General features: G+C 51.3%; 1 protein-coding gene across 9 annotated transcripts in view; it reads left to right on the top strand.

Moving 5' to 3' along the window:
- The window catches only part of LOC146870562 (ADP-ribosylation factor-like protein 8A), a 557,139-nt gene that overhangs the window by 387,652 nt on the left and 143,340 nt on the right, over positions 1 to 26,147 (top strand). For all 9 annotated transcript variants that reach the window (XM_085643154.1, XM_085643149.1, XM_085643152.1 and 6 more), the window contains one exon: positions 14,746 to 14,819. In XM_085643154.1, the coding sequence (XP_085499280.1) occupies positions 14,746 to 14,819 (74 nt within the window). The remainder of the gene's footprint in view (positions 1 to 14,745; positions 14,820 to 26,147) is intronic.

Below are 26,147 nucleotides of genomic sequence, written 5' to 3'. Positions count from 1 at the left end.
GGGATTTCAGACACCCAGCATGCGTGGAGCCAGCTCCCGGGGGGCCCGGAGGGCGATCGAAACCCTCTTCTGAGAGGAGGTCAGAGGTGTGACAGAGACTACTCCTCCCTATCTTGCTTGGGGGGGGGGGCTCTCTCTCCCTCGGCCGGGCATGGCGCATCTAGGGTCTAGGTTTCGCTGGGGCCGGCCATCGGGGGCATCGAGATATGGTGGCCGGAGGTCTTCGGGTGCTACGGGGTGGGGAGGCATCCGGCACCGGGAGGGTCGGTGGTGGTTGCGGGGAAGTTTCATCTCCCTGTAGGTTCATGGATGGGGTGGGTCAGACAGGGCGGTGACAACCAGGGATCAAGGGTGGTGCACGGGTTGGGCTGGGATGCTAACGGTCAGGGAGGCCCACGCCACGAGGCCGGGTCCCACACGCGTTCCCCCCAGCTGAAAGTCGGGGAGAACTACCCATCCGCTTGGGGGTTCTCCTCGCTGAGGCGGAAGAATCGGGACAGGCCGTCAGCGTTGGCGTGGTCAGTACCCGGGCGATGCTCTACGGTGAAGTCCATCCCCTGGAGGGAGATTGACCATCGCAGCAGTTTGGGGTTCTCTCCTCTCATTTGCATCAGCCACCGTAAGGGTCGATGATCTGTTTGGACTCGGAAGTGGGTTCCGAACAAGTAAGGCCGTAGCTTCTTTAGTGCCCAGACTACTGCGAAGGCCTCTCTTTCAATGGTGCTCCACCGTCGTTCCCGGGGTAATAACCTCCGGCTGATGAAGGCTACGGGCTGGTCTAGGCCCTTCTCGTTGAATTGTGAGAGGACTGCCCCGATGCCGTGCTCAGAAGCATCCGTCTGGACCACAAATTCCTTGGAGTAGTCGGGGCTTGGAGCATGGGGGCAGTGCATATGGCGGTTTTTAGGGCGTCGAACCCCTCTTGGCAGGGGGGGGTCCACTGTACTCTCTTCGGCTGTTTCTTGGAGGTTAGCTCTGTGAGGGGGCCCACTATGCTGCCATAGCTTTTAATGAACCTCCGGTAGTAGCCGGTGAGGCCCAGGAAGGCCCGGACTTCTGTCTGGGTTGTAGGGGGTTCCCAGGCTAAGATGGCGTTGATCTTGGGCTGGAGGGGGGCGACCTGCCCGCTCCCGACCTGGTGTCCCAGGTAAACCACCGAGCCTTGTCCAATTTGGCATTTGCTGACTTTGACTGTTAGGCCTGCTTGGTGCAGGGCCATCAGTACCTGTCGGAGGTGCTGGAGTTGTTCGGTCCATTGGGAGCTGAACACCGCAATGTCGTCTAGGTATGCGGCGCTGAATTCTTCCAGCCCGGCCAGGACCCTGTTGACCAGCCGCTGGAAGGTGGCCGGGGCATTTTTCATGCCAAAGGGCATGACTCGGAAGCGATAGTGCCCATCTGGGGTGGAGAAGGCAGACCGCTCCTTGGTTCCCTCGGTGAGCGCAATTTGCCAGTACCCGCAGGTCAAGTCGAAAGTGCTGAGGTAGTGAGCAGTCCCGAGGCGGTCAATGAGCTCATCTGCGTGGGGAATAGGGTGAGCGTCGGCTCGGGTGACCGCATTGAGCCCCCGGTAGTCCACACAGAACCTCAGTTCGGGGGCAACACCGGGGGCCGCTGCTTTCGGAACCAGTACCACGGGGCTGGCCCATGGACTGTCGGAGTGTTCGACCACCCCTAGGGCTAGCATCTTAGCTACTTCGGCCTGGATGCAGGTCCGGACCCTGTCAGGGACGTGGTAGGCTCTGTGCCGTACTGGCAGGCTGTCTCCGGTGTCCACGTCGTGGACACACCAGTCGGTGACCCTGGGGGTGAGGGAGGAGAGGTCTGCAAATTGTCCCAATAGCTGGCGGCAGTCGTCGTATTGTTGGGGGGTGAGGGAGGAGGAAAGTCTCACTCCCTCTATGGAGCCATCTTTTTCTTTCGCACACAGGAGGTCCGGGAGGGGCTCCGTGTCCTCTTCTGCCCCATCGTCGGTGGCTAGGAGCAAACTCAACTCCGTCCTCACGAAGTGAGGTTTGAGGCGGTTCACGTGGAGGACCCGGAGGCGGTTCCGAGGGGACTGGACGTCAACTAAATAAGTGACTTGACTCTTCTGCTCTACGACCTTGAAGGGTCCAGTCCATTTGTCTTGGAGGGCGCAGGGTTTCACCGGGGCCATCACCCAGACCTGTTGGCCCGGCTGGAACTCGACCAGAGTGGCATTCTGGTCATACCAGCGCTTCATTTCCTCCTGGCTCGCGTCGAGATTTGCCTCAGCGAGCTCCCGGAACTTCCGAGTCTGGTTGCGGAGCGCCAGGATGTAGCGGAATACATCTTGGGGTGGGTCTCGGGGGGCGGTCTCCTAGCCCTCCTTGACCAGGCTCAGGGGTCCCCAGATGGGGTGCCCGTAGAGCAATTCGAATGGGCTGAACCCCAGGGATTTTTGGGTGACTTCCCGGTAGGCGAACAGGAGGCCGGGGAGGAGGATGTCCCATCTGCGACGGAGGGGCTCTTCGAGGCCCGTGATCATCCCCTTCAGGGTCCGGTTAAACCGTTCCACTAGACCATTGTGGTACGGGGTGGTGAATTTGTACGATACCCCGCATTGTTGTCATAAGGACATCATGTACTTCGAGATGAAGTTAGTGCCGCGATCACTCACGACCTCTCGAGGGAACCCCACGCGGGAGAATATCCCTGTCGGACTTTGCTCTTCTGGCAGGTTCACCCCTGAACTTTTTGCTTTTACTGGTGACCTGGTGGTAGTGATTTTTGGTTTCTGTGCACTTTCCCTGTGTCCCAGAGTTGGTATATTGGTGTAAAATGTGTCTGGCGTGTGATTGGCTGGAGCTGGCTGGTGAGCCTGGCTCCAGGAGTCTGGGTGGGTCTGCCCCAGTGGTGAGTGTGAGATTAGCATGCTGATGGCTGGGGAGGAGTGCACCTTGGACCTGAATAGGGCAGGGCTTTCCCTACACAATGCTGGCTCCGCCCCTGTGGTGCGACTGAGGACCCTAGCCCTGCCAGTGAATAGAGTGAGGGGCTGAGCACATCAAGGGTGCTCCCGAACCAGCTGCGACTGGTTTTTCCCCTCACCCTGAGCAACAACAAAGGGAAAAGGTGTATAAGAAGGGGCTGTGTCCCCTTACAATTTGTTCTCTTCCAGGATCCTATCTGTGGGGGGCTGCTGCTGCTGGAGGCCAGGAGGAACCGCCACTTAGGACTGCCTTCCTGCCTGGAGGGCCCAGTGAGCTGGCCCCTGGCCCAGCCTTGCCCCCTGCCTACCTTCCTAAAACTTTGCCAGGACTTTTGTTGCTGGACTTGCTCAAAGCGCCTGGAAGCGCTTTTATTTGCCTTATAGCGCTAGGAGCGCTTTATTTGGACCCCAGCATAGAGAAGCGCTTTTTCTGAGAAGCGCCTGCAGTGTGACCAGCGGCGCAGCGCTACGACGGTCTGCGAGGGAACCCCGACGTAGGGATTCCCCCGCTCTTGCCATATTCAAAGCGGGTGCCCACCCCGCATTGTGGTGCCCGAGCGGGAGCCTACCCCGCTTTATTGGAGAAGTAATATCCCTAGCGGGTGCCCACCCCGCCAGGGACTTTGCCGTTCTGGTTGCACCCCCCCTTTGCGTATTTACTAGCGGGTGCCCACCCGGCGAAGGAACCACCGCCACGGCCTGAGCCGCAGGAAAGAGAAGTGACGCCGGACCCGAGGGAAGCCAGGGGGTTGCCCGGCAACCGGGACTCCAACTGCCGCGTCATCCCTACGCTGAGCGGAAGCAGGAAGTCCCTGCTCCCGGATCCCCGGCGATGAAGGAAAAGTCCCGCAGCCCCAGAGAAGCCAGGCGGGAGCCTACCCCGCTCTGGTAGACGCCCCACAAGCCGCCACCAAAGAGAGCGAGGCAGCGCGACGCGGCTGCCCGACCTTGCAGGGAAAGCCGGCGCCAGAGAAAAGGACGGAGTGTAAGACCACGCGGGAGTCCTAGGTAAGCGGGACTCTGTGTGGTTGTAGTCTCTGCCCCTGTCCCCCACAGCGGCGCCGCAGTTGCGGACCGCTCCAACGGGGGCATTGCTATTCAAGTGTCCCCCGAGTGGGACTCCAACCTTTTGGGGGCAGTAGTCTTCAGAGCCAGACAGGCTCCAACTACGGGGGCATTACTCTCTTGAGTCCCTGAGCAGGACTCCAACGTTTTGGGAGACATCCTTCTTCTCGAGCCCACGAGGCTCCCAGGGGGCATTGTTTTCTCAGAGCCCAGCGAGGCTCCAACGTAGGCCATAATTGTCCTAAGGGCCCAGAGGTGCCCAGGCCCCAGTCCCTACAGCTGCCCAGCACTTAGTGGGCAGCTGCCACGTTTAGGTTGTGTCCCTGCACGCATTGGCTTGCGCAGCCTGCGCAGTCTGCCATGACTCTGCTGGACAAAGGGCGTTTGACGCCCCTGATAGGCCAGGTTGGCCTGGGGACAGTTTTTGCCGTGTTGTGCCCTCACCTAGGGTACCTGATCATTGTTACCTGTGTACTCTTGCACCTGCGCAATGCCTTTGTGCTGTGTTTATTTCTAAGCTGTACCTATGCGTAGGAGAGGGGTTTTCCTAGTGTAGGTTATGCTGATGTGTTCATGATTCCCTGCGTAATATTCTCCTAAGGTGGTTAGGGTTGCGTAGGTGGTACTTACCTGTTACCAGTGGTTACTGGTTGTGCGCTACATGTTCTAATTGGTGCTACAGTGATTGTATGTACTATGTTCTAAAAGTGTTATTCCTACAAAGTGCTAATTCCACAACATGCTAGTTCTAACAAGTGCTGATCCCTGACAGTGGTCCAGGTGGCCCTGTCTTGTACATATCCCTTGTAAAATTCTGCCCAGTGCCAGTTGGCACAGTGTAAATTGTGTGAATATTATCTAATGTGTTTTGGTATAATACAAAGGTTATTTTTATATAATACCTTGTGTGGAGTTTCTCTTGTGGTGGGCCTAGGGTGTTGTTGCTGGGTGCGCGCGCAAACGCTTTACACATCGCCTCCGGGATAAGCCTGACTGCTCGTGCCAAGCTACCAAGGGGGTGAGCAGGGGTTATCTTTGGCGTGTAACTTCCTTGCCCTGACTAGAGTGGTGGTTTCTGCCTGGCTTTGGCGCAAGCCCTAGCCAACCAGAAATCCCATTTCTAACAATCCCCATCAAGGCCCGGCCCACCACGGGGGCCGTCACGGTTCGGAGGGGAATGGCCTCGGGGTATCGGGTGGCATGGTCCACCAGTACGAGGATGAACCAGTGACCCTGGGCGGTCCGGGAATCCAGAGGTCCCACAATGTCTATCCCCACCCGCTCAAAGGGGGTACTGACGACGGGGAAGGGTTGTAGTGGAGCCTTGCGCTTCCCTCCACTTTTCCCGCTAGCCTGGCACGTGGGGCAGGACTTACGGTGGGCCTCTACATTAGCTCGCATCTTGGGCCAATAGAAGTGGGTGACTAAGCGATGATAGGTTTTGTCTTGGCCCAAGTGTCCCGCCAGGGGCACATCATGGGCCAGGCCCAGGAGGAAGTCTCGGAAGCGCAGGGGTACTACCAGTACCTGGGCTGACCCTAGTTCGGCAGACTTCTGCTCACTGTACAGGAGGCCGTTCTCCCAATAAATCCAATGGGTTCCGAACTGGTCGCCCGCCGCCTGGGCTTCGGCCTGCTGCCGGGGTCCGATGAGGGAAGGGCAGGCGGCTTTTTCTCTGCAGAACTCCTCCCGGGAGGGGCCCCCCTCGGAGCGCCATTGTGCCAACTCGGGCAGGTCACCTAGCTCGGTCATTTGCTCGGGGTCCGGGTACAATGGCCCGCCGTCGGGGACGGGTTCTCTTTCCGGGAGGAGGTCGTCGGGCTCGGGTAGCCTGCCTCGGTCCTCAGGGACGGCGACTTGGCTCAGGGCTGGGGCCTCAACTCCCTCGAGGGGGGGCAGTCGGGCAGACATGGAGCGCGTGGTGGCGCACACCCATTCAGGTAGGCCCATCATTCCTATGTGGGCCCTTCGTTCTACCTGCCCCCACAGGGAGCTTTCGAGATCGTTGCCCAGGAGGCAGTCTACTGGTTGGGAGGTTCGGACGGCCACTCTCAATTTGCCGGTTGCTCCCCCCCCATTCGAAGGGTACCAGGGCCATCCTGCAGAGGCTCTCGGAATTGTCCAAGGATTTAACAGGACAGAAGACGTCTGGTAGTATCTGGTCTTCTGTGACCAGGTGACAGTGGACCGCTGTGACACTCGCCCCGGAGTCGCGGAGGGCCTCGACTCGGTGACCGTTGACCGTCACCTGCTGTCGGTATTTCTTGGTGTTGGCTGGTAGGGAGGCTCCGGGAACCATTTCTCGGTCTCCTAGGGAGACCAGGGCCATGGCTGCAGGCTCCCACTCTTCGGTGTCCTCCATCTCCTCCCCTAGGGCCACTGTGGCCATCTGTCAGGCTGGGGGAGCTGTCGCTGCGGGCCGTGGGTACATGGGACACTGGGGGTCACTGGCGTAGTGACCGGTCTGTTGGCATCGGTAACAGGTGATCTTGACTCGGGTTCCCTGCCTCCCCGGGGGCCCCATGCTGGCTGGAGGAGGGGTTGGAAAGTGCGGGGGTTGGTTTCTGGGGGGACTATGCTGGGGGCCTGACTGGGATTCCCTCTGTCTTCCCTGGTTCCCCCCACCCCTCTGGCAGGGAGGTCCCTGACTGTGTCGGCCGTAGTCTCCCACGGGGCCCCAGGGGGCCCGGGTGTTCACCCAGCTGTCAGCTTCAACAGCCAGTTTCTGAGGATCTGTGAGCTTGCTGTCGAGGAGATGCTGGTGTAACTCTACAAAGCAATTTGCGGACAAGTGTTCCCAAGCGATTAGGTTGAACAGCTCCTCAAAGGTGGAGACCTTGCTGCCCTTGATCCACCTGTCCAAGGCCCTGCTGTAAAAGTTCACGTACTCCACCCACGTAGTACCGGGTATCTTTTTGCAGTCTGTGAACCGTTGCCGATACATCTCGGGGGTGAGTCCATATCTCGCTAATAGGGCCTCTTTCATGTGGCTGTAGGAATTCAGCACGGTGGAGGGCAGGTCTAGCAGGGTGTCTCTCCCCTCGCTCAGGAACCGGCCCCACAAGCCAGCCCCCCAATCCTTCTGTGGAACTTGGTGGGAGGTCATGGCAACCTCGTAGGCCTTGAACCATTGCTGGATGTCGTCGTTCTTGTAATACTCTTTCACCACATCCTTGGGGATGTGGGCCTTTGGTTCCACCAGGGGAGAGGTCTCTCGATTCCCCGGGGGTCTGGATTCCTCACTCCTGGCCTTGAGCTCGATCTCTTTTAGGCTGCGCTCATGTTCCCGTTGAAGTTTTTTTTCTTCGTGTTCTCGCTGGAGTTTCTTTTCCTCTAGTTCCCCTTGTAGGTGTAACTGTTCTACAGCTAACTTTTTCTCTGCCAATTTTAGCTCTCCCTCTATCTTTAGCTTGGCCAGTTCTAGTTCGTGACTGCGGCTCCTTTCTCGTTCCGGGGATAGTCCCCCCTCTGGGGAGTTGCTCCTTACCGGGGTGCTGCGGAGCTCGTTCGGCGCCACTCTCAACTGTCTCCTTTGGTTTGGGGAAGGGAAGCTCCGGACTCTACCCAGGCCTTCAACGCTTTCTGGAAATCTTCTTTTGTGCTTAATCCGGTGGTAGCGATTTCAAGGTCTTTGCAAAACTGTTTTAATTCTCGGTGCGTATATTCTTCCAACCGATCCTCTTGGAACGTAGAACTCGCGTTGGTTCCCGTGGTACTCATGGCGGTTCTTTCTTCCGTCTTTGTTCGGTAGTGCGTCAGCCGTTTACTGTACGATCTCTAGGTGTCGGCTCGGATCCCATCGCCTGCCACCAAATGTTAGAAGGAGCAATCTCAGGGGGGTGCAGAACACGTTCCTGACCACCCCGTGACCCACCTCTCCCAGAACAAGGCCGAGCACTGGCGGGGAGGCCCTTTCAGGGAAGTGTTTCGTACCTAGGATCGCACGCGCTGAGCTTGCACCACTTGACAAAGGGACACCACACAGTAGGTTTCAGTAGAACGGATCTCTTTATCTATAGGTTCTCTGATTCCTTATGATCCGTAATTTAGCCTTTAGTCAACAAAACAAGCGTTCGTAATGTCTTGGTAGGGGTTTGGGGTAGCGGGACAGTCTCTAGGTTCAGGGTCAATGCCGAGTATCCTTCGCACAGCTCTCAATCCTCGAGCCGGGGGATACGGTCGGGTCTTGGGTCCAGCCGGACCAGTGTACTCTCAAGCCGCGACCACGTCAGCAGGGCTCAGGCAGGAAGGAACCGTAGGTCTAATGATCTTCGGGGAGCCGCGATTTACTCGGCAGGGCTCAGCCGTTCTTAGGGTTAGGGGAGCCGCGAGTTTCTCAGCAGGGCTCAGGTGTTCTCAGTGTTCCCGGGAGCCGCGACAACGTCAGCGGGGCTCAGATGGTTCCGGCAGAAGTTGGTCTCTGCCAAGCGGGAGCCGCGACGAAGTCAGCAGGGCTCGTCAGGTTTCCAAGGTTCGGGTAGCGTTCTTCCTTTTAGATTCGTAGAGCCGCGACATGGTAAGCAGGGCTCCCTTAGTCCAGAATCTTCTCTGCTCGTCAGTGCCCGAGCACCCCTTGTTATACGCCTTCTTCTCTTTGAAATCCGGAGTCCTCGCAGAGAGGGGTCTTGGCGCCTGTGGGCGGCGTGTTGGGATTTCCTGCCGCTCGGCTCTTTGATCCTTTCAAGTTGGATCTGGAGGGATTTCAGACACCCAGCATGCGTGGAGCCAGCTCCCGGGGGGCCCGGAGGGCGATCGAAACCCTCTTCTGAGAGGAGGTCAGAGGTGTGACAGAGACTACTCCTCCCTATCTTGCTTGGTGGGGGGGGCTCTCTCTCCCTCGGCCGGGCATGGCGCGTCTAGGGTCTAGGTTTCGCTGGGGGCCCGGGCCGGCCATCGGGGGCATCGGGACATGGTGGCCGGAGGTCTTCGGGTGCTACGGGGTGGGGAGGCATCCGGCACCGGGAGGGTCGGTGGTGGTTGCGGGGAAGTCTCATCTCCCTGTAGGTTCATGGATGGGGTGGGTCGGACAGGGCGGTGACAACCAGGGATCAAGGGTGGTGCACGGGTTGGGCTGGGAGGCTAACGTTCAGGGAGGCCCACGCCACGAGGCCGGGTCCCACAGTATTTAACTGACATTCACAAAGAGGCGCCTAGTTTTCTACAAGGGTTTTGGAGGACAAGGTCTGCGTTAGTTCTCATACGCCAAACGTTGGTTTGTATCTGAGCATGATAGGGTTTTGAGAGACTTTCAGTGCTATTATGCACCCCGTTTATCATCCTGATGCCAGGTGAGGATGGCATAGCCTATGAAGAGTCCCCATTTCCATACTCAATCTCTAAACATTGACAGTATACAGTCTCCACCTTTTAATCTTGCCTATTCAGCCGATTATTACATTAGTGCAGTGTCAATATTTTATTGTGAGGCTGTTTTAGGGCTCGCCCCTAGCGATGCAGTGCGCAGCACTGCCCGCACAGACGAGAGCCCTTTTGTGGAGGGTTCCAAAACGGACCCTGGAATCGCACACGCTCGTGCGTGTGGGATTCCTTTTGGTCCACGGTATTGGCGTTTGCGGTCATCTTTTTTAGAAAGACAGCACGCAATAGGCCAAAGGCGGTCGCGTTGCTCCGCCCATGGCCTATTGGTGTCTGTTACCCGCACGCCGACATCTGTTTTCAATTATCGTGCCCAGACACCGGCTCGAGAATTGAAAACAGATCGCTCGCTGCGGCGCACGCGCTTGTTCTCTTTTACCATAGGGGATGTAGATTTTTTTCTAGCATTCCTGGACTTGAAGCTAGCTCTGATTTTATATTAGGATACACAGGACTGAAAATCCCACAATGTAAAAGCATAAACGGACTGGGTGAGTTATACAGGTATACAGTACAGGGTTAATTACAATTCAGAGGATGACAGCCCAGTTAAAAACGTAATGCAACTATGTAATACTATAATTAACATCGATGTCGTGGCACACTTTCTAATAGTTCCTGCTAGCTTCGAATTCATATTATCAGCGCAGCCAGTAAGAGCAGTATCCTCTCATTTAGAAGCACGTGCTGAACAAAGTGTACGATGTAACTCACCCAGTGCAGCCGGCACACTTCAAGAAGTTCCCAAGGCGCTGGCGGTCATGGAGGGGCTGGGGCGCTGCCACGGATGGAGGGCAGAGGGGCGCGCGGGCACATAGTCCATGGGTGCAGCTGGGTGCACGGCTGCCTACCCTAGAAGTCAGGAGCTGTGCTGCCGGCATCTGGTGTGCGTCAGCCTGCACAGAGAGTTCAGCAGTATCCAAACAAGGTGTATCAGCAGAACCACTCCCAGGACCATTACCTGCTCACCGGGCACAGGCCCGCGGCCCCGCCCACTCGGCACCCGGCCAGCGCTGCCATTGAGCTCTAGCAGGCTGGTGCCGGGTGGAGGAGGAGCCAGGGGTGAGGCTACCACCCCATCAGTGCTACACCGGCACCTGGAGGTGAAGAGGACGGGCCGGCTATGCACCTGAGGGGAAGTCATCGGCCACTATTGAGACCACTCTGGAGGGAGGGACACGCAGGGGGGCTGGGAGGGTTACTGCGCAAGACCACTCTTTTGTGGAGTCCGGAGATAGGGACACGTTGGGGTAGGGAGGGCAGTGTTTGCTGCGTGAGTGCTGTTGGTGCGCAGTCAGGTCTGAGGGAGAGTGCAGCAGCCCCATAAGAGCGCAGCGGTACCGCCAGCGTCCACTGAGTGAGACCACTCTGGGGCTTATTTACAAGCCCCTTGGCCCCCGGTGCGCCACTTTTTCCCATGTTTAAAGTGGTGCACAGGTGGCGCAAGGGGCTTTAAATAAGCCCCTCTGTGCGCAGTCTGGTGTTAGGGGAAGGCCAGCGCCTCTGCGTGAAAGCGCCCTGTGCTCTCTCAGTCTGAAGAGAGTGACCTGTGAAGGAAGGGAGGCCAGCGGTCACTGTGTGAGGGGCACCCTGTGCTCAATCTGGAGAGAGGGGCACGTGAGGCTAGGGAAAGCCAGCGGTCATGGCGTGAGAGCGCAGTCCATCTGTTCCTGGAACAGAGGGGTGCAGACAGGTCTGCGAGAGGGGAAGGAGGAGTGACAGGCAACTCATTCATCTATTTGTAAGTCCCATTCATTGAGGCAGCCCCATGAAACTTTCATGCCGCCAGCCATCTTGGCCATTCCCTCCTAAGGTTAATGGGCAGTCGCCTTGACGCAGCATTTTAGTGTAGAATCTCTGCAACTACCCTGTATTTATTGTAACCCCAGGCTTTGAAAAGTCTTTTTGCATTTGTCTATGGCCAGATTTTAGCCCTACTAACTGGAAGCATTAAAGGATGCGCTCGTTTGAATAGATTACCGAAACCCATGCACCTTTCCTCCCTTAAATGTCATTTTGGAGCTTTTTAATGAACATAACATAAGGCATGTAACATTCCAGTGTGTACATGCCTTGGATGTGTTGTACTGGTACTATAAAAAAAGGAAGAGACACACATACCGTGGCCTGCCTGGCGTCCTCCTTAAGTTGCTGCGACGCAGCAGTGCCTGTAAATCAAAATGGATAACTGGCTGTTTTGGCCCCTAATTCAATGTACCAATATATTTGCCTGCTGGAGCCGAAGGCATTAGCATGCTGCCCAACCTTTTTTCTTAGTTATTAGACTATAAATACCCTGCATTCACTTTAATTGCATTTGAAATAGCTCTGCAGCACCAGTTAAGAGGGGGGCGGCATACCAGAATCAAGACAGGTGATATCACAGTCAAGCTTCGTTGAGGAAGACCCCGCTGCCATCCCATGTTTTGCAGAAGGAATCCTGCAGTTCTCAAAAGGGAGTGGAGCGTCCAGTGACCTGTTGAATGGGCACAAAACCCAGCTGACAAAGAGTTGTGTGGAAAATGGATTGTGCTGAGACCCTACCTAGGAACCTCAAAGATCTGCAGCCCAGATGACGTGAGAGACCTTACACAGCCATCACGACCTGCAACTCGCCTATCTGTCAGACAATGCTTAAAATCGCGTAAATGCGAGACCTATTGCATTGCAAATGCTTGTTGTAATAAGTAACAGATTTACAGTATATCTGACGTTTTCAAACGATATATTGCTAGAAGGTTTATGCATAACTACATGTATGAATGAATTAATTAATTAATGTATTTATTGTTTCAATTAATTTAAATTGTTACAAAAAAGACTCGGCGGGATTTCTCCATCCACGCACACTCTTCAATCGTGGATAAAACTTAATTAGTTCATTTAACAAGTCTAGTGATCACTATACACAACAGTAAGAGAAAAATAAAATTAAATATGTAAACACTAATATGAATCTGTATTCAGTCTCTGGTCCTTGGCTGAGTCTTTATTTATATGTTCTTTCAGCTGGTGTGCAAATTTCGCTAGTCTGGCCAGTTCCATTGGAATCTCCAAATTAAAAAGAAGTATGCTGTTACTGAACCTGCATGCCTCACACCCAGCACGTGTCTGAAGCCAAAATAAGAGAGCACATTCACCTAAAAATCATGACTGCCTTTCCTCAGGAGAAGCTTACTTCAACTATCTTGATAAGTTGTCCATAGGCCTCTGCATATAAAAGTTGCCAGGAAGCAACATTGATGGATATTTGTTCTAAATTTCCCTGGCAACAAATTGAAAATGTATGCCATTTTCATACTTATGTACATTATTCTTGAAAAACAGATTGATTTTTTGAAAAACACATCCATTCATGAATAGAAGGGATTCACTGTTCGTAAATCTAAAACTGGCACAAATAGATCCTCGAAAATGCAGTATCGGAAATCAGCTCATGTTTCACATTTTCCAACCTGATTCAAAATTTGCAAAAGCATTAGAGTAGAATGTAAACTTTGCTTCTAATCATTTCAGATATTTTTAATATTCAACTCTAAAACGGTTATAATCTACCCCATGATTACGTTTAAAATTAAATGCAAATTATTTGTAGAGCACTCGTCGTCAGTTTCAAAACTGTAAGGGTCAAACAAAGCTCCTACTTAAACCATAAGACAGAAGAAGTCACTAGCTCATTGGGGCTAGGAAAACTGAGAACCAAATAGCTATGTTGCTCGGATTTTTGAGAATTTACAAAAGGGTTCTAAATATTACTGATATTTTTTATAAAAGTCTAAAATAGCCTATGACAGATGATAAGAGAAGAAATAAAGAGATGTTATTTCATATGTACATAATCGAATGTTACCCTCACCTAATTATATGGCGAACCTTCTCAATCAATGCTCCTCAATCACAAATCTTAATGAGTGATTCATCATTAGTTATTACCGTCGGCACTGGAAAAATCAGGTATGGTAATAATACTTATGAACATTAATAATGAGGTAGTTTTAGGACTTACAACATATGATTTGGCTGTAGGGTGTCTCAGTCGTAAAACAAAACTTTCTCTTTCTACATATTAAATCACTCATCCATGCCCCTTGGAATAAGGTGGCTAGAAGAAGGCATGATTAAAACAGATATCTAACATCAAAAAACAGTTATGGATTCAGGGACTGTGGAGAGAAGAAATATTTATTTGGGTCTTTATAAAAACAAACAGGCTTTGAGGCTCTTCAAGGACTGGTACTTTTAATACCATTCATAGCGCTTAGTTACTCAGTCTTAGAGAAGTTAGGTCACATGTAAGCCAATGAACTTGCACGTGGGCACCTTTTGAACTATTTGACAGACATTTGCTTTAGTAGATTCTAAACTTGCAGGGTAAACATCAAAATAAACTCCAACTGAAGTGGTCTTTAAACAAAGGGCCTGATTTAGATCTTGGCGGACGGGTTACTCTGCACAACAGTGATGGATATCTGTCCACCAAAATCTAGATCTCATAGAATATAATGGTATATATAATTCGGCAGACGAGATATCTGTCACCGGCCTGACGAGTGACCTGTCCGCCAAAATCTAAATAAGGCCCGAAGTCCCTACCTATGCAGTTCCATTGGATCTATTCTATTTCTTTTTCAGCTGTGAGATTTACAATGCACCTTGGAAGGGCTTCTCAGTACACCTACACCCCCATTACACTTATGCCTGTGTTGTGAGAGGCCAGTAGGTTCAGATGGGGGCGGTAATACTAATTTATCAAGGACCTGTTATAATACCAGCCACAACCTCTATGGGTAAACTGTAGTGGAGAATGAAAAATTGCCAGGAGAATCACTCTGTGAATTACCCTTTCCTCTGGTAATTCCTCATTACACAGGGGATCCTAAGTGTTCAAGCTGTCAACCCTGTTAATTCCGCACACCTGGAGTTTATAGGACACCTGGTATCAGGAAATCTGGCATTGATGAATTAAAATGCCCTTGCGATGACGTCCTTAATGCAAAATGATATAGTGTGTCTCCAAACTCTAGGATCACTCAGTTACTTTGGTGTAACAGGACTTTTCCCTGGGAGTATTAGTCACAAGGTGACATAGAGAAATTGGCCTTCATCGAAGCACTTTCATGCAATTTAAAGGTGCATGTAAAAGGCAATGGGGTATATCAGCACAGACATTTTAATGGACTCGCTCCTTATCATCCTAGCCTCTCATACTTACACTGAACAACCCATAGCCCATGAAACAGCAAGCCTAGGGCCAGAGCATGGCTTTAGCAATGAAATAGAAACTGAGAAAAGAGTATGTGGACTCTTAGTTGAGTGATCTGCTTCTCATCTTTTTCCCCTTCCTTCCTCAGCTCTGGGACATTGGAGGTCAGCCACGCTTCCGCAGTATGTGGGAGAGGTACTGTCGAGGAGTCAGCGCTATAGTGTGAGTATCATATATTCTTTTACGTGTACCGTTCCTGCCTCTCAGTGACCTTGACATAATAGTAGCCGACCACTGACTGTGATCCTCCTAGACCTGCTGTTGATCTCCTTCATAGATCATGGGATATTATTCAAAATAGTCAAGGCCATGTTGGGGCGTGCCTTAATTTCTTACCTCATTGTGCCATTTCTAAAATCTGCTATAAACAGCAGATTAAATTGGTTGTACTAAGTTCACCTATCTCGGAACGATGGAAGAATATATAGCTTTAAAGGAGCTGCTAAACTCTCCTTTCTGCCAACTCAGATGGTGAGTGAAACTGTACCATTTTTGAGGAATCTGCAGGATGAGCAAGGAGGATATCTAGGGCAGGGGAGGCTGGCAGCCTAACATGCTGACCCCGTGCCACAGTAGGGTGTTGAGTGGGAGACGGGCTGCATTTGTACCTGCAGTCACCAACACTCAATTTTACTGGACATTTCTCTCTTGTAAAATTGACCCGGTGTTCCTGCAACCTGTCACCTTACCTGGGTTTAGGAATATTTTGGCAATTGTGGTCAGACAGAGCGGTCTCCCTGAGTCTACACTTATCTGGATGACCTGTAATTGTACCTAGGTAGCTGAACTGTTTAGGTCTGGCTTGGCAGCTTAGCTGTCACCTAACCTCAAATATTCACCAGAAAAAATTACTTGAAGAAACACTACAAGGGAGAGGTGCTGGCTCCACCCAAATATTGCTTCTGCAGCTGAATCCAACACTTGATTGGGCAGAATGAGTATGTTTCTGCTGAAAGAGAGCTGGTTGCACTCCAATTGGTTCATGAAAGATGTTCCCTCACCTAAGATGTCTGGGGCATTGAAGCATGATAACATGGCGGTGTGCACAATAATGGAAACATCTCACAACAGCCAGCTGTCCTTTTTAGGTCTCGGCTAGCGAAGGCTGCGCTTGCGCAATCTCGCTCGCGAGATTTAATGACTTGGAGAAGAGGGGCTTGAACCCGCCCCTCTTCTCTCCTCTTCTCCATTGGCTGGCCTCTTAAATGCTGGCCAGCCATTGGAGAAGAGGCTCGTCTCGCAAAACAAGCCCCGTCCTTTTCGTATTCGGGGGCGTATTTTTTCGTTACTTTTCACTGGGCGTGTTTTTCTCTCCTCCAGCCAATGGCAAGAGGAGAGAAAGGAAAAACACGCCCCCGAATCCGAAAACGCCACTGCGTTTCTCCGAGGCATTTCTGCTTCACCTCGGAGAAAGGCAGTGGTGTGCTCATCCTCTCGTTTTTACGGGCCAGCAGTCCCCCCTGGCGAGGAAAGAAATAATATATATATATATATATATATGCTCGGCGCAGGTACCTCATAAAAGATTAACCTGAGTGGAATGGCGATGCAGCGGTATTGGGCCACACTCCTCAATTATACATGAAAGCATGCTACCTGCAGAAAGCAGGCCCTGCAGACACCGAGCCGCTCAGCCCGCAGCTCGCACAGCGTGGGCTGCCAAGCACACCTCCAGCAGCCGACCTTCGTGACAGCAGGTGCGGAAACATCTCCCACTTCCCCGGCAGCACCGAGCTCTGCAACTAAAGCGGTCCTGCAAGTGACAGGGGGGTGGTGGGGGCAGCCTCCTCGAGGCGGAGGACTGGTAGGTTACTGCGCAGAAAATGCAGTATTTATTTCCGGGCTTTCCAGACATACATTCCCTAACAACATCCGGCAGCCAGCAGCCTCCTTCATGTCCAAGTATCGTCCATTTTAAGTCGTTTACAAGAAGTGCGCTGTCAGCAACCCACGCTAGACAAAGACACTTGGGCAATGCCACCATATTGTAGCACATGTTCAAACTTCCAGAAACACAGAAGACCAAGTAATACACATCAGGATACGGGCAAGTGCACTGGTTCGCGTACATATTTCACGAGTTTGTCTCCATGCAGAATATGCTCTGCTGTAAATATGCCATTGCTGCATGTGAATGAATGGTAGCGAATCTTCCCTCGCCGCCAGAGAGATCACAAATCCGAGCCAAACATATCAAACTTCACGCAGGTATGGCAACGTCAGAAATGCCAGCCATGCTGGATGTAGCAAAGTCCGAAGGGCTGCAGCCAATACACACGCGAGAACGTCCCTACACTTCATATCAAGGGCCTACCTACCTAGAAATGAAACAAAAGCAATTTCCCAGGGAGGACAATGCGAACAATAAGCCAGCCTGGCGCGTGAAAAAAACCCACAACAAACAAGAAATACTTTACAAAATGTCGACCACAGATGCCATGCGCAGGTGTTTGGGCTCTAGACTCGACTCCGGGGTCAGCCATTAGGTGGAAGACATTCCTCCAGATTTACTGGAAAACACTGTGAATGAATAAATAGGCTGGTACCAAGTGGCATTAAACGGACAAGGAGACCGACTGGGGTGAGCCCCCTCAATCCAGGTCATTACGGACACCTTTACAGGTGTATTTACATCGTCAGTTAAAAGGGAACATAAGACCACAGCATCCAGAATGAATGATGACATCAACAATAAAACATTTGTAACTGTGCTCATAATGACCTGCACGTTGGTGGTCACCCTAAACTGAACGTGAAGGAAAACTGCAAGGAGCGTCACCGCAACCTGTGCTGCTTCTGCTGTCTCTTTCGGTGCATTGTGGGATCGCGGCGGGCTCCTCCGGATGCTCGAGCCTGGTCGCCCCCCTCCTTCCCCAGCAGGTCCAAGATGGCGGCCGCGGAGGCAGCGGCGGAGACGCAGGCGCCCGTGGAAGAAGACACCTGCCCGGGCTCCTTGCCGGATTTCGCGGTGGTCTGCTCATTCCTGGAGCGGTACGGGACGCTGCTGGAGCTGCCCGAATTTACCTTCCTGCAGCTGGAGCGAGTGTTGCGGGATACCGGCCCAGGTGAGCGGTATTTAGTCTTTCACGTCTTTAGTCCCTGATTTCCCCAACAGCCACTCTAAGATCTGTGTGTGTGTGTGGTAGGCTCTATGTGTGTGTGTGTGTGTATGTGTGTGCCTCTGTGTGTGTGGCTCTGTGTGGGTGGCTTTTTTGTAGGTGGCTCTATGCGTGGGTGGCTCTGTCTGTGTGTGGGTAACTGTGTGTAAGTGGCTCTGTGTGGGTGGCTCTATTTGTGTGCAGGTGGCTCTATGTGAATAGCTCTGTGTAGGTGGCTCTGTGTGGGTGGCTCTGTGTGTGTGGCTCTGTGTGTGGGTGCAAATGCAATAGGTCTCGCATTTGAGAGAGATTAAGCTATTGACATTGTAAATAACAATGTCGTTTCTTTAAATGTTTTAAAAACAAAAGCATAAACAAAAATAATGTCATGAGCAATGCCAATAGCTCTAACTTTAACAATGCCGAGACCATTGCATTGTAAATGCTTGTTCTTTTTCGTTTTATGTTTAAGCTTTCCTCGCCACACAGGAGATGATGTTGTAATTGTGTTCTGCTGGCTAAGTGGGTGGGGTTCGCCACCAGCCCTTCCCTGCTAATGTCCCTATTGACAAGTCTCTCTGCTGCTCCCATCCTATTGCTGCTCCTCCGCCGGGCAGCCTTACGGTGCTCAGCAGAAACCAGATATGTGGCATCAGTTGGTCTTAAACGAAACGGACAAAAACTAAATCAACACACACCCATGTTACCTTAGAATTATTGTACAAGTTCTTTGAGAGAATTATTTGCTTTTAGTAGGGCTCTAAGTGGGGATGGGTCTCTCTGCTTCTCAGACCCAGCAGTAATTAAAAAGAAACATTTGCAATGCAATAGGTCTCGCATTTGCGAGAGTTTAAGCTACTGGTATTGTGTAAATGACAATGCCTTTTATTTATCTGTGTTGATAATTAACACACAAATAAAAGGCATTGTCATTTACAATGCGAATAGCTCAAACTCTTGTAAATGCAAGACCTCGGCCGCCATTGTCCTGTCGGCTTGGAAAGCAAAAGCTTTCACTTAATGTAGCAGGAAAGCATGCTATGCCTGCAGTAGGAGAAACGCATTAAAGAAAATAGTGCTTACAGAGTAAATAAAACATGCTGTGTAACAACAGAAGTAAAAGGGCCAGTCCTCATTGGAGGTTACAAATGAAGACAAGGAGGTACTAAGGAGGGACTAACAAGTCGATTAACAAATCAGAAGCCAGCATTTACAAAGGACAATGACACAAGCCAATGAAAAATATGGGCGGAGACTGGGCGGAGCTTCAAGTCCATACTCTAATACAGCATGCCACGCAGAGCAGCGCATGTGCTGCCCAGGCTCGACCTAATGACATTTAAAAGGGTTCTTATCATGCCCAGTGCTTAATTTGTAAGGGCCCTTCTCGGAAGGCCACTTCAGCCTGCACCATGCATTGCCCCTGCCAGCGCTGCTAATGACAGTACCATCATAACACCTAACCATCGCACTCCTACAAGTGTGATAATTCAGACTATTTCAGGCCATACAAAGCTATAAGAATGGTGTGAGAGGCTGGTATTATTCATTTTCAATGCCATTTGACTTAGTGAACAGGTTGTTGTGCATATCTCAGACAGCGCTACCATTTGGTTGACGGTCACTAGAGCCAATGCTGGCAATTAAGTGCCGGTGATGAGCACCGGAAACCATTGGCTCAAAGTAAGCACTGATTAGGCCCTATGTTCATGTCCTTAACTCTACAGGCAAAAATATTGATCGATTTCTGAGAAAGACTGGAAGAACCATTAAGATAATCCACGTCAGTGATGCAGTCCCTGTTTATATTTCACTTGCTTTAAGCATTCTTGCATTCCCTAAGAGTGTTTGGCCTTTTCAGAATGCTAGGTTTATTTAGTTGACTTTTTTGTGTAGCTTATTTGGCTTGTGTAGTGTGTACTGTGAATTGCAACACCTCTAGGTGTCTATGTGAGTTCAGGTTGTGAATGGGTGCTTATGACATGACACGATTGCAATATCTGGAGCTGGGGCTGAGAGCAGGACCTGCCAGTCAGAAAAGGGTTCAGAATACACTCGCACCCAATCCTTGACCTCCCTGCAGAGCGAACAGAGCACAAGCCAATTGAGTCCTGCATCATTAAGGCTTTAGTTGAAAGTGTGTGATGATGAGAGACAGCTGTCCAAATATTGACAGGGTGAAAGAAAAAAATAAGGCGGTGCTTTCAGGTGAGTGGGTGTGTTTGCAGGGGTATCGTGAAGTGAGGGAGATGGAAGCAAGAGAGAGTAAAAGAAGCATTGGCAAAGCCAATAGGTCTTGATTTTGCGAGAGAGCTATTGGCGCTGTATATGACAATGTCTTTACCCATGTGTAATGGAGTGGAGTGGATGTATGTGATGTGGAGTGAAATTATGTAGGTTGGATTGGATTTTTTTGTTGTGGAATTGTGTGGCGTGGAGTGGATTTGTGTTGTGGAATTATGTGGCATGATGTGCAGTGGAATTATGTGGCTAGTAAATATGTGGTATTGTACTGGAATTATGTGGAATGGGATTGTATGTCACGGATTGCAATCATGTGGAATGGCATTTTGTGTTGTGAGTGGTGTATAGTGGAGTTTTAATTATGTGGTGTGCTGTTGAATTTTGTGGCATGATGTGGAAATCTCTGGTGTGGATTGGATGTAGGTGGTGTGTTGTGTAATTGTGTTATTGTGTTGAATTGTATGATTTGGAATGGCGAAAACACAGGCCTGTATTGATCTACAGAAGAGTGGCAGAGGAAGGGCTATCTCCACAGCTTTTGTGTACTGTGGCATGACATTGGTCCAATATAGCAAAGATGGGGGATAGAAGCACACCGTGTAAAAAGGGAGGCTGTCAGTAACCTCCCAAAAGAACATTATAGATTTTGTTTGAATGAACATGTACCTTCATATGCAAGCTACATGAGAGGTAGGAAAGCAAAGCACCTCAGAATGCGTTCCATATGGCAACTCCCCAGCAGTTCGTGCACTGGACAGAGTTGTGGGATAGATGGACAATTTGATGACTCTATGGAGGGGCTGGTACTAGAAGAATATCAGCAAGCACACTCGAGTTTACCTGGAGGGAAGACTTTTCCACATGGGCACACACTAGAGTGGTAGGAAGACTAAGCCATTGCCACCAGTAAACTGTAGAGAAGCAGGAAGAAAGTGCCTCTATACCTATCAAACAACAGAATGACTGACAGATATTAGCAATAAGCATTCCACAATTCAGGCTGCACCTGTCACCCGAAGAAAATGTTTATTAGTTCAGCAGTGCTGCGGAGGTTTGGTATGCATGCTGAGAAGCCACAGTGAAAAGCAATGGGGGCAGGGAAGGCACAAGCGTGGGAGACAAGGTGGCAAAGGAGAGAGGGCTGGAGATTGTGGAGGAGAGTCAGCGGGTAGAATGTAAAAGAACAAGGACAGTAGGTAGGCAACAGTGAGTATGGCCAGGTACTACCTACACCCCCTCCTCCCCTCTCAAGGCCCAGAAAGTGACAGGAGAGAAGTTTGGATGCGGGGAGCGTAACACCCCCCGGCCGTATTTATTAAACAAAAATTAATAAACATTTATCAAAATTTACAATATTCACATAATTTAGCAGAAAATATACACTACATTGATTACAATTGATAAGTACAGATGTCAGATGGCTAACCTTAACATAACTCTAATACAAAGGTTTCCTATCCATATCTATCATATCTTTAATAATCATTACAGTATTTATTTTTTGCGTACCTAATTGGGCCTACCGCAAGGTCACTAACTGGTGTCAGACCCTTATCAATTTCTAACCACGCCCTCCAGCTGGAGGGCGCATGCGCAGAGGGCCCTGTAAGGAAGTCAGCAGTCTAGTAGTTGGGGGCGGAGTGAGTAGAGTGAGGGGAAGAGGAGGAGTCACGGTAGGAAGAGGCAGTTAGAGTAGGGACAGTGTCGATGGTGGATGTATGAATAAAGCTCCCTAGATATATATATATATATTTACGACGTGTCTGTGGTTCTTTGTAGCGCGATGCTACAACTGGCGACGAGGGTGGGATGACCAAGCCCCACTGACCACAGAACTTTAGAGATCGTGAAAAGCCGATCGCGTCGAAGCGCGATTCACGCTGGAAGCGTGTGTCTTGGATGACGCTGGTGAGTGCAGAAGTCGGGAGCCCACCCCGACCCTGCCTTGCGCCCAAGAGCGGAAAGAGAAGTGTCCCAACACCGGAGACGCTGTCCCCGAAGGTCTGCCAGCGAGCGCCGCTGAGCGCGCTGAAGTGTGAGCTGGAAAGCTCTTGTGATGCCGGCAAATCTCACTCTTGATGCGTGAGTTTCGGCACGCCGTCGCGAGGAGAAACGAGGGAAGCTGCAGAACGAGGCGGGAGCCCACCCCGACCTTTTATCCTCTATAGACCAGCCAGAGCCTTGCGCTCAGCGTCTCTTTCTCTCACCATGGTCCCAGCAATCAGGCGCGCCCGTATTGGTGGACGCTCCTTCAAGTACCTTGCGCCCCGGGCTTGGAATGCCCTCCCACTCTCTTTAAGGAAGCGTGAGAGCTTGCTGTCCTTCAGAAAAGAGCTCAAAACTTGGCTCTTTAGCCAATAAGCCCCCCTCCCCCTGTTTAGAGTTCTGTGGTTTCGGGTCTGACAGCGCCGGGACACTCTGCTTGAGTAGCTGAGCGCTTAACAAAACCCCGTCTAACATAACATAACATAACATAACACCTGAGCAGTCGCTGCAAGGGAGAAGCAGGACCTGAGGTGTGCCACCTGTCGAAGCTGCCCGCTGGTGAGTCCAGAATGAGGAGGGCTGAATGAGCCACGAGAGAAAGCCTCGTGTGTATGCAGTGACGGCGGCCATCTTGAAGTCAGGCAGTTTTCGAGACAGTCCCCTTGAGTGGTGCAGAGCGGCCATTGTGAAGTCAGGCACCCAGCAAATAAGCAAGCCTTGTCAAGTGCAAATAAACAAGCATTGGCGAAGGGACGTAAAACAAGCATTGGCAAGCACAAGTAAACAAGCATTGATATGTGCAAACAAACAAGCATTGGCAAGAAGAAGCAAACACGCATTGTTAAGTGCAAACAAACAAACATTGTCAAGCGCAAATAAACAAGCATTGGCAAGAGGAAGCAAACAAGCATTGTTATGTGCAAACAAACAAGAATTGTCAAGAAGAAGCAAACAAGCATTGTCGAGTGCAAAATAAACAAGCATTGTCGAGGGCAAATAAGCAAGCATTGTCAAGTACAAGTAAGCAAGCATTGACGTGAACAGATAAAGATACGGGCACCTACCTAAGGGTGAGAATAAACAAACGACATTATGGCGACTCCTACTGTCGTGGGAGGATCACATCTGCGAGCCCCGGAACCCCTGACAGTGACCACAGGAGGGAGCATGGGCCCCAAGTGGCAAGAATGGGTGGAGGAGTTCGAAGATTATATTGAAGGATCCAAAGTGACGGAAGACAAAGAGAAGTTAATTGCCCTCCGCAACCTGGCAGGCCGGGAAATAAGCAAAATCATCAAGGATCTTTCGCCTGCTGAAACGGGGACGTATGACAAAGTGCGTGAGGCACTGAACAGAAAGTTCCTTCACAAAAGAAACGTAGATTATGAGCGCCATGCATTCCACCAAGCACGCCAAGGGAAGGAGGAAGCAATGAGTGCATTCATCACCCGGTTACGACGGCTGTCGAGATACTGCGAGTTTGAAACCTTCTCGCCCGACGCTGCCATCAAATCGCAAATCATAACCGGTTGCCATTCAGAAACACTCAGGAGACGCCTACTGAGGAAACCCCACGAATTAGAAGAGATTGAAGAAATGACCCGCATATATGACCAAGCGGAGGAACACGCTGCCACCATTGAAACAGGCCACAACGTCAGGCATGAGCAAGCGCACCGTGTTCAAGACCGACCTCGTAGCAGAAGGACGTATTCGCGGGAGAATAAATGGAGACAGAGACGGTCGTCTCACCAACGACGCCCGGAGTACAGGAGAAGAGAAACAGGGCGAAGGGACCAAAAGCCGGAAAGGACTGGCCAATGTTATCGGTGTGGTTATGACTATCCCCATACAGACACCTGTCCGGCTATGGGTCAGCGATGCAGGAAATGTGAGCGATCCAATCACTTCGAAGCCATGTGTGGGGACTACCACAAAGAAAGGCGAGGTGGGACAACGAGATCGTCCCGCTCTGATACAAGAAAACATCACATTAGAGCTGTTCAAGGAGAGCCCAGGTGGTCCCCAGGTTCATCACATTCCAGCCGGGAATCACGCAGGTCACGTTGGGGACGCAGATCCCCATCTCGGGACTCGAGATCATCTTCCTCCAAAGACTCAACCTACACTGTGGAACACTTGAACCTGATTGCGGACCCTGATCAACTTAAAAAGTATCCACGTCTAGACATTAGAGTGGGGAATCACGACACCAAATTTATATGGGATAGCGGAGCCTCGCTGAACTATATTTCAGTTACGGAACACGAGAAAATGGTCCCGAAACCCTCACTAACTTTTGCACCAGTCCGTGTTTTTACGTGGATGTCCAAAAAACCGCTCCCCTGTCTGGGTATATTCCACACAACTCTCACTCATGACGACATCACTGTACCGGCGGTCATACATGTCATCAAGGGGCCTGACGCCGACTGCCTACTTAGCCTCCCCACTGCAGAGCGTCTTCATCTGGTGGAAGTCTTATTCACAGTAAACGACAATAAGAACTGTGTCAGCAAGATTCCCAAATTACTTCCCAAACCGGGGAAGGCGGAGAACCCGGCTGACTACATGCCCTGCCACCCTCTACCGTCGTCAAAATCCAGACCATCGATTGCTGAGGAGTATCTCTGTCAGTTGACCAGCAAAAGCAATCCACCGGCACCATTACAAATGACCACCCTACCCAGGATGACCACCCTACCCATTGGAGTGTGGCAAGAAGTTGCCATGGACTTCTACGGACCGCTGCAGTCTGGAAAGTATGTGGTTGCCATAATCGACGAATACTCATGATTTCCCATCGCTCAAATAATAGCGTCCACAAGCGCCTCCTGCACTCTCAAAGTGCTATATGAGACATTCGCAACATGGGGTGTCCCCAAGGAAGTCACAACAGACAATGGGCCCCCATTCAGTGGACACGAATTCAGTGCTTTTGCGAAATACATGGACTTTGAGCACAGAAAAGTCACACCGCTCTGGCCACAAGCGAATGGCACCATTGAGAGATTTATGGCTACGATTAAAAAGGCATTTCAGCAAGCCACTGCTGAGAAGAGAGAACTGCAGGCAGCTCTGAATGAGGTTCTAAGAGCCTACAGGACAACTCCCCACTCAACCACCGGACAATGCCCTGCTACCCTCATGCTAGGGCGGCCAGTGAGAAATTGTAGCCCGACAGAGGAAGGTGCCCTGCAAGCAGTATCACCAAAGTACATGCACCAGGAAATAGCTGTGACTGACAAGCATAACAAGGACAGACTGAAATCGCATGCCGATGCCAAAAGGAGGGCGAGGTCTCCATCCTTGCACGAAGGGGATCATGTCGTCGTTAGACAGGAGCAGCGGAGAAAGACTGATTCCCGATTCCGTGACGAGCCATTATTAATTACCCAGCAGAAGGGCACGATGTTGACGGCGGAATCTGAACAATGCAGAATCATCAGGAACATATCCCACTTTAAGAGGTGTCTGCGAGACATAAAAGGACCTGGGGTGGACCCGACTGACACTCCCGCACCTGAAGAACCTGATCCTAGTGATACAGGGGGCAGAGGTCAGCAGAGTGAGTCCGTGCTGAGCGTGTCCACTGGGAACATGTCGTTGCGGCCGCGTCGCGATATCCAGCCACCAAAGAGACTCGTTGTAGAGATAGACTGAAGCATTGTTTGTTTGTTTTATCAAGAAAAGGGTAGATGTAAGGAAGTCAGCAGTCTAGTAGTTGGGGGCGGAGTGAGTAGAGTGAGGGGAAGAGGAGGAGTCACGGTAGGAAGAGGCAGTTAGAGTAGGGACAGTGTCGATGGTGGATGTATGAATAAAGCTCCCTAGATATATATATATATTTACGACGTGTCTGTGGTTCTTTGTAGCGCGATGCTATAGGCCCGTTCACCGTGAGGGTACTCCCCCCCCCCCCCCCCCAGTTACCCCCGTACGCTCTGTACCTTATCTCCATAAAGGGGCCCTTGCAGCTGTGTGCCATTTACTGGCGCCGTTGTGCACGTGCGGGGTGACCAACCAGCCTAGAGAAAGCGTGACTCCCTCCTCCCCCGCACCCAACTGCCCCTGGAGTTCTAGGAGAGACCACTTGTCCCTCCCACTTGGGCGACCCCATTCAAGAATGGCGCCGCCCTCTAAGGACCTTAAATTTACTGCTCAC

The sequence above is a fragment of the Triturus cristatus genome, chromosome 1_1, assembly GCF_964204655.1.
Source record: "Triturus cristatus chromosome 1_1, aTriCri1.1, whole genome shotgun sequence".
NCBI classification, from domain to species: Eukaryota; Metazoa; Chordata; class Amphibia; order Caudata; family Salamandridae; genus Triturus; species Triturus cristatus.
The sequence above is the reverse complement of the archived record's forward strand: the minus strand, read 5'-3'. Positions and strand labels throughout refer to the sequence as shown.